At 38.4% G+C, this 15,296-nt stretch overlaps 1 protein-coding gene across 1 annotated transcript in view; it reads left to right on the top strand.

The window, feature by feature from the left end:
* LOC148374365 (polyamine-transporting ATPase 13A3-like) overlaps positions 1-14,874 on the top strand; it is a 39,947-nt gene extending 25,073 nt beyond the window's left edge. The window contains exons 21-32 of the mRNA XM_088335356.1: positions 3,574-3,696; positions 3,794-3,873; positions 3,956-3,998; positions 4,910-5,019; positions 5,159-5,255; positions 6,772-6,844; positions 6,965-7,136; positions 7,230-7,402; positions 9,377-9,465; positions 10,580-10,660; positions 12,838-12,912; positions 14,481-14,874. Coding sequence (XP_088191482.1) covers positions 3,574-3,696; positions 3,794-3,873; positions 3,956-3,998; positions 4,910-5,019; positions 5,159-5,255; positions 6,772-6,844; positions 6,965-7,136; positions 7,230-7,402; positions 9,377-9,465; positions 10,580-10,660; positions 12,838-12,912; positions 14,481-14,660 — 1,296 coding nt within the window. The 3' untranslated portion in view covers positions 14,661-14,874. The remainder of the gene's footprint in view (positions 1-3,573; positions 3,697-3,793; positions 3,874-3,955; positions 3,999-4,909; positions 5,020-5,158; positions 5,256-6,771; positions 6,845-6,964; positions 7,137-7,229; positions 7,403-9,376; positions 9,466-10,579; positions 10,661-12,837; positions 12,913-14,480) is intronic.
* The last annotated feature ends 422 nt before the right edge of the window (positions 14,875-15,296 follow it).

The following is a 15,296-nucleotide window of genomic DNA, read 5'->3' as shown; positions in this document are numbered from 1 at the left end:
GACAATTTGAACCGGCCAATTCACCTGAAATGCATGTCTTTGGAATGTGGGAGGAAACCGGAGTGCACGGAGGAAACCCACGCAAGCACGGGGAGAACATACAAACTCCGCACAGTAAGGCCGGTAGCTGGATTTCAACCCACGCAGGAGGTTCCCAGGACCTCAGAACTGTGCAGCACACGCACTAACCACTGCGCCGCCGTGCTGCCCCAAGTCCTATATGTATTTGTTTTAGTTCCTCATCTTCGTCATCTGAGCTCAGGTGAGGCGGTAGGGTAGAAAACAAAAAGAGTGTTAGTAATAGGAGAACATGGTGTGACATCATATTATATATATATATCTCAGCTCATCTCATTAGCTGCACCGCTTATCCTCAGTAGAGTCGCGGGGGTGCTAGAGCCCATCCCAGCAATCATCGAGCAGTGGGCAGGGGACACCCTGAACTGGTTGCCAGCCAATCGCAGGGCACACAGGGAAAGACAACTCACCCGCTCATTCACACCTAGGGACAATTTGGACCGGCCATTCCACCTGAAATGCATGTCTTTGGAATGTGAGAGGAAACAGGAGTGCCCGGAGGAAACCCACGCAAGCACGGGGAGAACTTACAAACTCCGCCGGTAGCTGGATTTGAACCCACACAGGAGGTTCCCAAGACCTTAGAAGTGTGCCGCAAACGCGCTAACCACTGCCGCCGTGCTGCCCCGTTTTAGTTCCTATCTCATGTAAAACAGACATTTTGATTTTGGAGAAATTGGTCTTAAATTGTATTTGCTTCTGTTAGAAGCAAGTTAAAGGTGGTTTGTTTAGTAATTTGTATAAAAAAAGTGTTTTTAATGTACCAAATAAACAACACAAACAATTCTTTAAGCAATTTTCTGAATTATTTCACCACTTTCAGTACATTTAGAGTTGCTTATTATTTATACACTGTACAGGGTATGTACAGAATACAGATGTTTGAAATCCTTGAAAATGCTTTAATTTTAATTTTGCGTTTTCAAAGATTGGAAAGTGCTTGAATTTTGGGTGAAGTGCTTGAAATTGTTGCCACGTTATCCTAACTTGTCTGCTTGGAAAAGACGCCTGAAATAGTTTTCTAGTGGCTTTGCTTTCGCATTTCTTCTTTCTTCGTGATTAATTGTCATTGCCATTAGTTTGCACGGCGTTATCCTATGAAGTGTCATTGCCCCCTACGGGTTGCACCCGAGAGAGCAAGTGCATGCTAAACTGGACAATAAAATGCGTATTGGTAGAATTATTATATATCAGTTATCGAAATTTATCATGGGCCATGCAATAATAAGAAGGTACGGTTTCCCAGTGGTAAATTGTAATTGAAAGAATATCCTAGGACTGAAAATGTAAGCTACGTATTACTTTTACCGAACACCTTTATGGGGAGAGACTTGTCTAAATAAACAAATATATTTGTAATAGCAAGAGCTGTAATATGTTTTGATAAATGCACATGCAAGATTGAAAATAGCATGCCTTTGAAAGCCCTTAAAAGTGCTTGAATTTAGCCATGAAATATGTGTATGAACTGTGTACGTAGCAATGTATTTAACACTCTGTCAGAACTCATGAAATGGTAATGAACTAATTATAGACATTTTGACAAAGATTTTCAAAAGGATATGCAGTACAGGACAATGGTCATCTGCATGGACAAAATTGTCAGTAATTATGCTACCAAAGAAAGGAAACCTCCTAGTATAAAGGTATCAGTCTCATCAGCCATGCAAGTTATGCTAAAGGTCCTACTGAGCAGACTGAAACCACAGGCTGAAAACATCTTAGCCGAGAACAGGGAGGGAAGGAGGACCACTGTACAGATTTTGAATCTGAGCATCCTATGTATGAAGATTAAACGACACCGGAGAAACCTCAAACGCATCTTTGCGGATTCCAAGAAGGCATTTGGCAGAGTATGGCAACCCCCTTGTGGGCCACCATGTGAAACTACAACTTGGGGCAGAAACTATTTCAGACAGTTGAACAGTTGTATGCCAATTCCAACAGTGTTGTTATGATCAATGATACCATTGGACCGTGGTTTCAAACTACAGTCTGTTTGAGTCAAGGCTGCATTCTCTTTTCAACTTAATTCAACATCTTCCTGGAATGACCAAAGCACTGGACCAACATGAAGGTACAGTCTGCAATGGGTTACACAACGTCACTAACCTGATATTGCCCGCCTGGCAGGGGAAGAACAGAAACTCGGAGATGTGGTCAACGGCATGGACGAAGCTCAACTCAGTTTGGGATGGAAATCAACACAAAAAATAAATAAAAGGAATGGCCAACAACTCCCAAGGTATCAACACAAACATCACCACCAAGAGGCTGAACCTGTCACCAGATTAAAATATCTTGGAGCTGTCATATTCAAAGAGGGTTCAGAACCAGAAATCATGGCCAGGATGTCTCAATCCACAGCCGCACTTGCCAGACTTAATCCCATCGGGTGGGAAAAGAAAAAAGCAGTGAACGCAAAGATAAGACTTATGCATGCACTGGTTGTTTCCATTACTTGTAAAGAAAAATCCAGGCCATGGGGATATGTTACTATCGGAAACTTGTAGGCATCATGTGACAAACGAAACGGTGCGCAACACCAGCTGAGGTCACATCGGACCCAGCAAAGAAATGTTGTTTACTGTGCGCGGATGGAAACTTCACAAAATCATCAGGATTGGCCTAAAAAAATCTCCAGGGCACAGTCCAAGGGGGCAGGAGGCAAGGAAGACTGAAAAAGAACCGGGATGACAACATTAAGGAATGGACTGGTTCCAACTTTGCCACGACCCAAGAACAGGCCAGGGCCCGTCCACCGTGCAGAACGCTATCCAGAGTTGCGTTGTCATTGGTGCCCCGACGGTTAAGAGATCTGTGAACAGTGATACTTCTATAAAATTCCCGTACAAATATTGTTATACTGCGTAGACAATCTGAATTGATCAAAACCATAATAAATACGGGGAACACGTACAAGATGACAGGTATGCATTTAAAACGCCCAATGTTTTAGTTCAGAGAAAAAGCACTCCCCAAAGAAGCTTTCACTGCTGCCTACACATATAGTACATCAATGCTTTGGTGAAACCCAGCCCGGAATTTTTTTTTAATACCCAATAAGAATTAGCAATAGATACCATTCCTTTTGTCAGGTATTGGTGTTTCCGATTGGAACTGAGAGGTTTTGGCTGCCCTTTTGTGGCCATTTAACAATTAAGAAACTGGAATTAAGGGAAAGGAAATTGGCATTAAATGAATGCAATTCTGAGGTCAAATGGCTGGATTTAAAATTTGCAAAATCAATGATCAGACTTTGAAACATAATCCGATTTAAAAGTCATGTTTTGACAGAACTAACATATGACCAAATTATCCCGAGTAGCCTAGACCCGACACTTTGGAATTAGGAACTCGAGAGTAGGAACGTTTTCTTATGTACTAATGGTTTTGGTGTTTGGTATTGATGACTACTCCAAAACTTGGCATAGGTATTGATCTAAAAATGTGACTAAGAACATCCTGTTTTTCCATATGGTTCTTTTCTCTCAGATTCCCAAGATATTTTTTGCTAATGACGGACTGCAGGATGAAGACGGCCCTGGCTATCACTTTGCCATAAGTGGCCGTGCCTTCAATATTATTACTGAGCACTTTCCCCAACTTGTCCCAAAGGTAGTAAGAGGCTTTTTCGCATAACTCAGTTTTCTGTGTCGAGCAATGTGTGGTAATGACCGGAATATTCTTTTTTTCCTCCTCACATGGGCCAAAGCTCCTCGTGAGGGCAACAATTTTTGCCCGCATGACTCCAGATCAGAAAACTCAGCTTGTGCAAGCCATGCAGGGCATCGAGTAAGATCAATAATGTACTTTCACAAGATGCGTGTGTTTTCCATTATCATTTTATTTACATTATTTTGTTTTTACTTCACAGTTACACAGTTGGCATGTGCGGTGATGGTGCGAATGACTGTGGGGTAAGCATATTTATGCATCAAACCTACGCGGTATGTAGAGTTAAACCCCTATCTAGGCATAGTTTGGTATTCAATTCAATTTAATCACCTTTCTTTCTGCAGAGTCTTGCCCACTTGTACTTCGACATTCATTTTAATTACAAAAAAGCTTTCTTTGCAGTAGCCATCAAATCTACATTGGTTGTGTCCATTCGCAAAATCCATGATGAAGTTTTATGATACATTGGCGAGCTGTGCTTAAGTTACAGTAATGTGCTATGAGTGGAGCCGGGTGAGGCACAACCTCACCGGTCATCATGATGAGATCTAAAATTAAAGATATATAAAATGGTTATATTAATTAATTGTTAAAGTTCTTTCTCATGTAACTTCACTCTTTTTTTTTTTGAAATTGTTGAATTTTTACATCATATTATGAATATTTTCAGTACATTTGTATGTAACATTAATGTGCCGAGCGTGAAGCACAAAATTCTCTTGCTTCATGGCAGAGGGCGATAATGAGTCAAAGGATTCTGACTGGCACACCTAAGGCGCAAACAATAAAATTAGTAAAAGTATTAGCAGGTTAACAGCAGGTCAAGCCACCCAGTGATTTATCCCTTTTTTCATAATGGTGAATTACTCATTTATTGATGTATTTAGTCAAAAGTAGCATACTTAATTTATAAGTTAAAGTAAGTCAATAACATGTTTTTTTTCTCCCATGCTACAGTTCATATTTTGCTTTCTTGCTCTGCCGATGAATATGATTTATTTTTATAATCTGACTGCCTCGCCAGACACGCACATAATTGTAAAATTAGGTGTCCCTTTATTGGGCAATTCTTTAGATATGTTGTTGATATGATTTATCTACTCTGAAACTATTGATTTTTTTTCTGTTGGACTGCTCCTTCTGTTTTTCCTAGGCTCTCAAAAAAGCTCACAGCGGGATCTCGCTATCTAAGCTGGAGGCTTCGGTGGCTTCTCCCTTTACCTCCTCCATCCCAGACATCTCCTGCGTTACCACCCTTATAAGGTAGCTTGATGTTGAGGAAGAAATGATTTTGGCAGTTTGGTTTCATTTAATTTTTTTAAGCCAACTTCAAGTTTTAGTTGACTCAAATCTCTGTTGTCAGACATAATGTAGTTTACATTTGCTTTATGCATGTCTACAGGCATGGCCGTGCTGCTCTTGTCACAACTTTCTGCGTGTTCAAATTTATGTCCCTCTTCAGCCTCATCATGTTTTGTGGAGTCAGTCTGCTTTACACGGTAACCGAGCTGATATCTTGAGTCATTTCCTGACTGGTTAAAATTACATTTCAGTATTATATTACTCAATAAACAATTAATTTCAAAGCAAGAAACTGCAAATGTGTGAAAACAACATTCTTTCACTTAAATCATTTTTTTCAAATCGCTCATTTGGTCGGGGGGTGCTGGACATCCGACAGTAGTCAGTGGAAGCCCTGGACCCGGGGATGGCACCCCAAAATGTTGAAAGAGCCATATTCAAACAAAATCAAACAAACTATTTGGAACCACAAAAAAATCTGAGAAAATGTTAAGAATGATTGTTGCTGCGAAATGGCATTGCACTACTTTTCATCGCTCTGTTATTTTAGCTTAGGCCCATTTCCAAACACCGCATCGTAAATGTGTTTTATCTTAAGCATTTATTACATGGTTGTCCTGGAATGCCAAGTTTAATGTCATTAAAAACAATTGAGTTCACTACGTTGTTAATAATGACAATAAAGAAATTTCAATTCAGAATTGGATGGTGTTGTCGAGAGCAACCACAGATTTTTTATAATGTTCAGAACGGTTCAAATTGCTTTATTTTGTACTAAATAGCTCACAAAGTGGGATGCATTGTTTATCCAGGTATTATATCAAGGTAGTTCCTTTGTGTCCTAATTTAGGTTACTTTTGCCTAGAGGTAAGATCGGGCCTAAAAAATCCAGCGGAACCCGACCCGGCCCGAGTGTATAAAAACCTGAACCAGCTTGAGCCCGACCGATTAACTTGATGTGACGGACTGTGCCAGAAGTAAACAGAATTTGTACATGTTATTTTTGAGGAGGAAGGGTGATTTTGGCTGCCATACCATCCGACCCAAAAATGTTACCTCTACTTTTAACCCAAGCGGTTTTTGGCTAAATCAAAAAGATAACTATTAATATATAGTATTAAAAATCCTCAAATACGGAACAAGTAAAACATGTATAATGCAGGGTTCATACTGGTGCTTGAAATTAAGGTTGTGTTTTCAAGGATAGAACTAAGTGCTTGCTAATGCTTGAAATTGTGGCTTAGCTTTACCGTTGTAGTTCTTCCCTCGTGATTAACAGCGGTCCGCGTTGGTTTGTATGGCATTGTCTGTGAAGCGTCATCGCTCCTTAAAGAGTCGTGCCCAAGGCCGGTGATGCTACACCGAAAAGAGGCACTGTAAAATGAGTATGAGTGTAAGGACTATGTATCAATTATGGACGTTTATTGTGCTCACCTGGCCAATTTTCCCTCGGTAGCAGGTGATTCTGCCATCCCAAAAATTAATGTAGCGTTTTCCAGTCGTAATTTGTAATGGGAATCACTTCCTGCAACTAAAAATGTAAGCTGCACATTACCGTCATTTTTAGCCAACACCTGTATGGGGAGAGATTTGTCTTGAAAGTCCTTAAAAAGTGTCTGAATTTGGCCATGGAAAATGTATATGAACCCTGATAATCGTTCGTCTTCTTGAATTTCCCATGCTACAGTGACATTTGTTTTTTTCCTTTTTTAGGTTGTCAGCAATTTTGGGGACTGGCAGTACCTCTTAACTGACACTGTAATGCTTTCTCTCATCATCTTAACCAGTGAGTAATATTAAGTCGTGCACAGAAATCAAGCTGTCCGATCAGCATCCACAGTTTTTTTTGTCAAATGAAAACCCAAAAGTACTTCACATTATCAAACCCGTTTATTATTCTGCATAGTGAGTCTGAATCCGCCATGGAAGAAGTTGGACCGACGCATGCCTCCAAGCAGCCTCATGTCCATCCCTGTGCTGTCCTCCATTTTTTTTCAGATCTTCAACTGCCTGCTCTTTCAAGTTTTTACCTTTTTCTTAGTGAAGCAACAAAGCTGGTATCAGACGCCTCAGGAACTGTGAGTCTTCTCTTATCCTCCTGACTGCCAGGTTTTAATGTGGTTAAAATTGAAGTTTGCTGTACGTTTAACACATTTTCTCCTGTGTCCCAGTCAATGCAATTACTCCAGATCATGCAGCATCAACGAAACGGAAATTGAAGTGATTTATTTCATCAAGACCTTTGAAACCACCTCACTCTTCTACCTGACTGCCTTCCAGTACTTGATCGTCGCTGTCGTCTTTGCCAAAGGAAAACCTTTCAGACAACCAAGTTATAAAAACTGTAAGGACAAAATATCATTGTTGACGATATCTTATCATTTTCTCTTATGTTTTTTCCTCATCATTTGTCATTTGTTGAAATGATATTTGGATCAGATTTTTTTCAAAACCATTTTTGTCAAGTGTCCCCTCTGGAAGCATTTTTTTGTTGGTTGACTTAAATAAGTGATTTTTTTTTTTTTTTTAAGTACTTTTTCAGTTTTGACAGATTATTTAGCTTAGTTCAGGGTTTCTTAACTGCGCGTCAGGACCCAAAAGTGGGTCTCTTACCCATTCTCAGTGGGTTGCAGGCCTTTTCCTTGACAAAATAATGTTAGAAAGAAGAAAAAACTGAGGGTCAATTACACTCCAACAGTTGATAGCAATAATGCCCTGCTCTATCTTACTTACCTGTTGAGTCAATTGACGCCTTTGACAGTGACCACATCTCATTTTATTGTGATTGTTTTGGGTTAATTTCCTTTCTGCCTATAATTCTAAATCCAAAAGAGGTGTCTGCCTTTGAAGCACTGCTAGAAAGTATGGTAGTAGTAGTAATTTAAATTTTTTACCAGTATACTACCGTAAAATTCGTACCATAAGCCGCGACTTTTTTCCCAAGCCTTCAACCCTGCGGCTTATGCGATGATGCGGCTAATTTATATATATATTTTTTTAACGTCCGCCAGGGGCGCCCGAGCGGTAAACGTGAGAGTGAGACACGCATAATCCATGTGTCGAGGAAGACGCAAGTTTAATGTAACTTAGCGCTTTGTGCATGGATAAAACTTACATGAACAGCCCCTTATCAAGGAAAAGGTCTTAATCTAAAATGGAGCGCTAACTACCCTAGTGGGAATAATTTTAAGATAATGTTTGTTTTTAAATAATGTGGCAAAATAAACATCCAACGTGGCAGAAATGTTTCAAGTGCGGCTTATAATCGTGTGCGGCTTTTTTATGTACAATAAGATTTTTTCTTTAAAAATGTACTGGGTGCGGCTTTTAATCAGTCCGATTTTTCTGGTAATCTATAAAAATGACAATTTTTTTTTATGTTTAGGTTCACACCTGATCATTTTTTTGAATTTCTTTAAGAATATGGCTATTCTCAATCAGTTTAGCAATGTAGGCATATATGAGAAAAGTCTCTTTGGTTTTGCTGGTAATTATGTTTTGTTTTCTGAAAAAAAGAAAGGTAACTATATTTCACTATATGTGCTTTAAACTGTACAATCTATTCATTGGATTAATTGGTAATCATTTCTTTATTTCGGTTGCAGGTTGTCATTAGGGTGAAATGGTTTGTCCTTAAATCAAACCTGCTGAGAACCAGTGGTTTAGTTTATATTGTGTTATTCCTTTAATAAAAAAACAAAAACAAAAAAAACGTTATCACCACAAAATAAATTGTGTGTACTACAAAAGTACAATTAAAAAATGTAAGGAAATGTATGAGATAATACTTTTTATTTTTTATTATGTTGGAACTTAATCGTGTTTTTTAAAAATATTTATTTAGTTTTATTATTTTCCTCTCAATCTGTTCCCGGATAAGCGACGGAACATTGATGGATCGATTTCTTTAAATAAAAGTTCGGGTTTTTTTTAAAAATGAGAAAAGTAATGCCAAAAATGACAAACATCTGCCAGCTGGAAAATTAGATAATTTCCTTTTTGTTTTAAGTAAAATAAAGATTAAAATATGGTCGAATTAAAAATAATGACCAAATGCAACATTTTTGCCGACAAGACCATTTTTATTTTGCGTTGTAACCAGACATGTTCTGTTACCTATAATAGTATTTCTTAAGAGTCATATTAAACTTACATTCAAAATATAACTCCTTTTTTGAAGAGGGCAATCTTCTTTTTTTGTACAGTTCGTTTGCTTTTTTTCTTCAATTATCATTGTTTAATAATTACGACTAAATCATCTTTGAGTGCTTCTTTTTAAGTGAAACTCTCATGCTCTCTTCTGTTTTTGAAATTTCAGGGCCATTCGTCTTAACCTTTGCTATTCTGTATACTTTTCTTCTGTTCATCTTGCTGCATCCCATTCCTGCCGTTGATGAGCTGATGGAGGTGAGTATTTTTCTGGCATCCAAATATCTACAGTACATTTTCATTTCAAGACCAGTTGTACCTTGTCGTTGGGTGAGGGCTTTTCAGCCCAGAATAATGTAGACGTTGCAGTAAAAGGAAACCAAATGTAAACTGACAAAAAGGAAAAGAAGAAATAGGACAAAAAACTCAAGAAAAATTGAAAAAAATGAAAAAAAAAATGTAAAGAGGAAATTGCATTTTTCCCTGTTTTCTTTTTTTCCTTTTTTCTTTCGTTTCTCCATTTTCGTTTTTGCTTTTTTTTTCCCTTACTTTACTTTTTACTACCCATTTTCCCTTTTGCCCATATTTCCTATTTCTTCCCAATTTGTATTCCTTTTAAAAAATATACAGACACTACCCTACTTGCAAACGAGATCGAGGTTCTGGACGATCGTTCATAAGTTGAATTTGTTTGTAAGTTGCTTCACTGCTATATTTTGTATGTTTAAGGTTTATATAAGTATGTTTAATGCTTGGATAAGTAACCTTTATTGTTTTGTACTAAAAAAATAAACATTTCATAAAATAATATGCTTTATAAAGATATATAAAGTGAAGTTTAACTTGTGGAAGATGAGCTTCAAGAGTTGGGCCACTTCCTCCTCTGTGGTAGGAAGTGGGTGAAAAAAAGCGACCACTTTCTCAACCGCCTCAAGCTTTCTTATTCCACTTTCATTTCAAAAGAAATGGCTCGCCTCTTCTTTATACCAACCATATTGAATTGATGCACGAGACGAGAAACAATAAAAATGTAAAAAAGGCTGCTAAGTTCGTAGTCTTCCTTGGACTCATTTTTTGTTTCACTACACATTAAAACGAAATCTAGTGGTCACATGTAAAACACTGTTCCTTCAACAACAGTGTAATGTTTTTCATTATCAGCGCTGTTTTTGTGGAAAACCCCACTTGGCCCAACCTCATCCGGACCCTAGTTTCAGAGGCTCCCAACTCAATTGAGTTTGAGACCCCTGATGTAGAAGGTAAATTTAGGTCAGTGATGGGCCACCACTGAGGATGCTGTACTCTGTGTTAGACCAATAGGCAGAAATTCCTTTTTTTCTTCTGTTCATCTTTTTTGCTTTCCTTCCCTCAGATTGCGAACATTCCCTACGACTGGCGAATCACACTCCTCATCATTATTTTAGCACATGCTTTCCTGTCTTTGATCCTGGAGGTATGTCTGCATTCTTATAATTTCCCCGGCATGACTTTCTTGTTCGTAATCATATTTTAGAAGTCCAAATTGCTTTTTCTTTTTAAATGAACTCTTTGATAAAACTTCCCACTTCCTAGCTTTGTGGTCCCCAACCTCAAGAAATATGAAGTACAGTGGAACCTTGGTTTTCGAACGCCTGTCAGTTTCAACAAATCGGGGTCCGACCAAAAATTTCGAGAAATTCTTGCTTCGCTGTTCGGTCAAAAAATCTGAGTTCGAACGCCGGTAATGCTAGGGTGCGATGCTGAGTGGCGTACGGGTATACATCGCTCTTTTCGTGACCAACTGATATCGCGTGTGGACGTGCTTCGTTTTGCTTTTAATATAGGTGTACGAAGTGTTTTAGCCCCTTATTATGCCTCCGAAGAAAGTCAGTGCAAACAGCAAAGTTGCTACAGGTGAAAAAAGAGAAGTAGTGCGTACAACTATTGCATTTAAGAAAGAAATAATAGCAGAATATGAAGGTGTGCGAGTGTCTGATCTTGCTAGGGAATACCCCACTGTCCACCTGCGCCTTCTGCTGACCACCAAAAAGGTAAGAAATCCTATTCAAAATTATTTTCTTTATCCTTTTTTTTTATTTTTACACGTTGATGTTAGCGTAATCTTTCGTACGGAGGATTATGATAACGCGAATGTACGATTAGCCTGGGTTAGCTTTATGTTTACGTTGAACATTCAAGGTAAACATTCAGGGTGTTGGAACGGAGCCCAACTTTCAGGGTGTTGGAACGGAGCCCCCTTTCCAATGAACCGCTCACCACTTGTTGTGGAGACCCGGGTGCTAAATGACTTGTAAACGACCTGATTTTTTTATTTTTACATGTTCATGTTAGCGTAATCTTTCGTACGGAAGATTACGATAACGCGGACGTACGATTAGCCTCGGTTAGCTTTATGTTTACGTTAAACATTCAAGGTAAACATTCAGGGTGTTGGAACGGATTAAAACGATTTACATTATTTTTAATGGGAAAAATGATTTCGGTGATCGAACAAATCTGTTTTCGAACAGGGTTCTGGAACGGATTATGGTCGAGAACCGAGGTTCCACTGTACTCCAAATCATAAGAATATTTGTATTTCGGGTAATAAATTCACTCCTACTAATAATATGGACTTATTGTTGTAAAAATAGTAATAGCAACATATTGTTACTATTATTACCTTTATTTTTAGTACAAATAGAAAATGTTATCTTATTGAATACACGTTGTAACATTTTTAACCTTTTGGATAAAATAGTCCCCGCGACCCTACTGAGGATAAGCGTTGCAGATGATGGATGGATAATTGTTTTGAAAAGTAAAATCTTCAGAATTTTTCCCAATAATTGTATTCATTCATTTTAATTACATTTTAAAGGGACGGTGTGTATGATTTTACCACTACATGTTGCTGTATTGTGTAGTGCACTTGAAATTGAGTGCTACAAAGAGGAAGGGAGAATACAAACCACAGAGACTCAAAGTGATTAAAAACAACAACTTTCCTTCTCATTTTTTTGCCCGGCGTTTAACAAGGTTTTGGGCTCATACTATGTAAACACAAATTCCTTGACCTACGAGTATTATGAAAAATAAACATTCATATAGTATTGTTGATGATATTATTTTAGTCTTAATGAATCTTTTCTGCAACTAGGAGACTCTGAATAATATATACTGTCCCTTACGATCCTTTCAAAGGTTGTTCTTATTCTAAAATGCATTGTACCAAATTTCGTAAAATGAGGAAAACATATTGTCCCTTTCATGTATTATTTAATATATTTTGTATTTTGGACACTATTGAAAAAAGAACAATAATACATGAATGCAAACTTATCTGTCAAAATATAATATGCTGGTACACAAAATATCAACATTACAAGTCCTCTGTAGGGTCATATTAAATATCTTTTAGTACAAATGATTAATTTATATTTAAAACTGAATAGAACATTTGATGTACAGTACATCTAATTTATGTTTTTTTTTAATAATGATTAATTTCACTTATTATGTATTTATAATATGAAGTTTATTTTATGTTCCACAAGCTCTGTCCTCATAATTGTCATCTAATCAAATAATTCCTGATTGTGCATGTGTCTGAATCAGTCAAATTCTCTGATCCCTGCAAATGTCTCCTAGAACTTGATCCTAGACACACTGTGGAAGTTTTTCCCAAGCAGGACCAGAAAACATCGTGCTGCTAACACAAGACAGGTTCCTTTAATTTTGAAATGATTTTTCTTGCTTCCTGCTATGCTTACATTCATGCTTTGCTCATCGAGTACACTTTCTACTTTTGAATTGCAATGTAGTGTAACCGGATACATTGACCTATAGATATTGCAGAAAGGGCATGTGAATGTGGGTGTGTTTTAGTGAGTGCGGTGGGGTTCGTGACTGTTGAACCTGGACAGATTTCCAAATGAATGAACCTACATCTCATTCACCATTTGACTGACAGGGCAATAAAATGATATCTAAACTAGCGTTAAAAAAAAATTAAACTTTTTGTCTGAACTTATAAAGTCCACGCGCTGCTTCTTTTAAATAAAAGCATCAGAAGATGAGGTAATCCTCCATTATGAGAAAAGTCCATGCGATGAGAAAAAAAACATTAATTAATGGGTTGACTTGGTGTCATTTCCTGATCTCACGAACACTCTCTGACATGAGGCAAGAGATTTGTATGCCTCACTCTGCATCTGCAGATGCTCAACACAGTAACTCGAGATTGTTTTTGAAGCCAATACTATGTATGAATGTCTAAACGTGACGCATTTTGTTAACATGTAGCATTATTTATCATGATTAACACATAGTCATGAATGTTTTAATTACAATGATAAACTCCATGCCATTAGACTTTTTTTGTAATCCGCTGAAAATTTGAGGTCTGTGTGATGAGACCTGGTTACGTTCAGTAATGTTCAGTTTGTTCTTCTTGAAGCATGGGTTGTAAATTCAGGAAACAAAATTGAGTTCATTCTGTCTGTAGTTGTAACAAAAACGCACAAGCAAAAGAGTGGAAGAAAAAATAAAAGGGTTAAACAAAGGTGTACTTAGTCCAACAATCCAACAGGGAACGAAAAGGAAAGTCTTTGAAAATAATTTAAAAGAAAAAGAGGAAAGGTCTCTGACGTAATGATGTGTCTTTTGTGTTCAGGGGAAAAACACCAAAAGGACCAAAAATAATATATTATTTGCCCTAAATATACTTTGGCTAGGAAAAAAATATCACTTATTCTTATTGATTAACATTTCCTAGCTGTACACATCAGTAGCTATCATAAGTACAAATATATATATATATATATATATATATAAAATGGGGCAGCACGGCGGGGCAGTGGTTAGCCCTCCTGCGTGGGTTCGATCTGAAGCTCCTGCGTGGGTTCGATCCAGCCACTGGCCTTCCTGTGCGGAGTTTGTATGTTCTCCCCGTGCTTCCGTGGGTTTCCTCCGGGCCCCCCGGTTTCCTCCAGCATTCCAAAAAAACATGCATTTCAGGTGAATTGGCCCTAGGTGTGAATGAGCGAGCGAGCGAGTTGTCTGTCCCTGTGTGCCCTGCGATTGGCTGGCAACCAGTTCCGGGTGTCCCCTGCTGGAGCCCACTGCTAGACGATAGCTGGGATGGGCTCCAGCACCCCCGCAACCCTACTGAGGATAAGCGGTGCAGCTAATGAGATGAGCTGAGATATATATATGTAATATGATGTCACACCATGTTCTCCTATTACTAACACTCTTTTTGTTTTCTACCCTACCGCCTCACCTGAGCTCAGATGACGAATGAACGTTGGGGCTCCACCTTCTTCTCCCGGATCTGCTGCCCAAAAAACCATTCCCCAAAGACCACGTATAAGTATCTGACCCTGAAGCTGCAGGAGGAGGTTGACTGGCCTCCTGCCCCAAACACCATCACCTATGCAGGGACAGCTCCACACCTGTCCGTGCCTTTTTGACAGCAACTGGGACTGTGTTTCCCCTTGACATGATGCTCATCTTCATTTGGTGTAAAAACATTTGATACGATTTCTTTAGAGATGGAATGCCGGATGGATCGATGCGTACAGTAGACTGGAGGAAATGAATATTTAAAGACTATTTGGGCAGTTGTTGAAACTCTCCCTGAACCAAGACTTGATCTAGACTTTTTATATTAAAAAAACGTTTTGTATTAAATCTTGTTGTGCTTTACTTTGATATTTATGGGGAAGGTGTGATGTCAGACCAGAATGGCAATGATCGATCTTTCTTCCATTAGCAAAGGTTTTTCCATGGCTACCAGCTTGTTTATTTGTGTATTGTAGACATGTAATCTTTGTAACATGAGCTTTTTGGGGTGCAATTGACCACTTTCCACACTGATTGGCTATGATTCATGCAGATTCTTAGAAATTTGGTTCGATTCATTCGCGATATTTCTTAGGCGAGGGGGAATCTTCGCTCAACAGGCAACAGCACTCACCATTACGAGCCACACTGAGTTTTCAAATGCACCACCTCAAATCCCTGGTTCGTGTCAGTAGAACAATAATAAGAAAAACATATTCAACTTTTTCCTCTTTCAGTGCTGCCTTTTACTCAATGATCTTAAG

This window comes from Urocampus carinirostris, chromosome 1 (assembly GCF_059441175.1).
Source record: "Urocampus carinirostris isolate Australia breed hairy pipefish chromosome 1, RoL_Ucar_1.0, whole genome shotgun sequence".
In the NCBI taxonomy this organism is placed as follows: domain Eukaryota; kingdom Metazoa; phylum Chordata; class Actinopteri; order Syngnathiformes; family Syngnathidae; genus Urocampus; species Urocampus carinirostris.
This window is presented reverse-complemented; position numbering and strand designations above follow the sequence as displayed.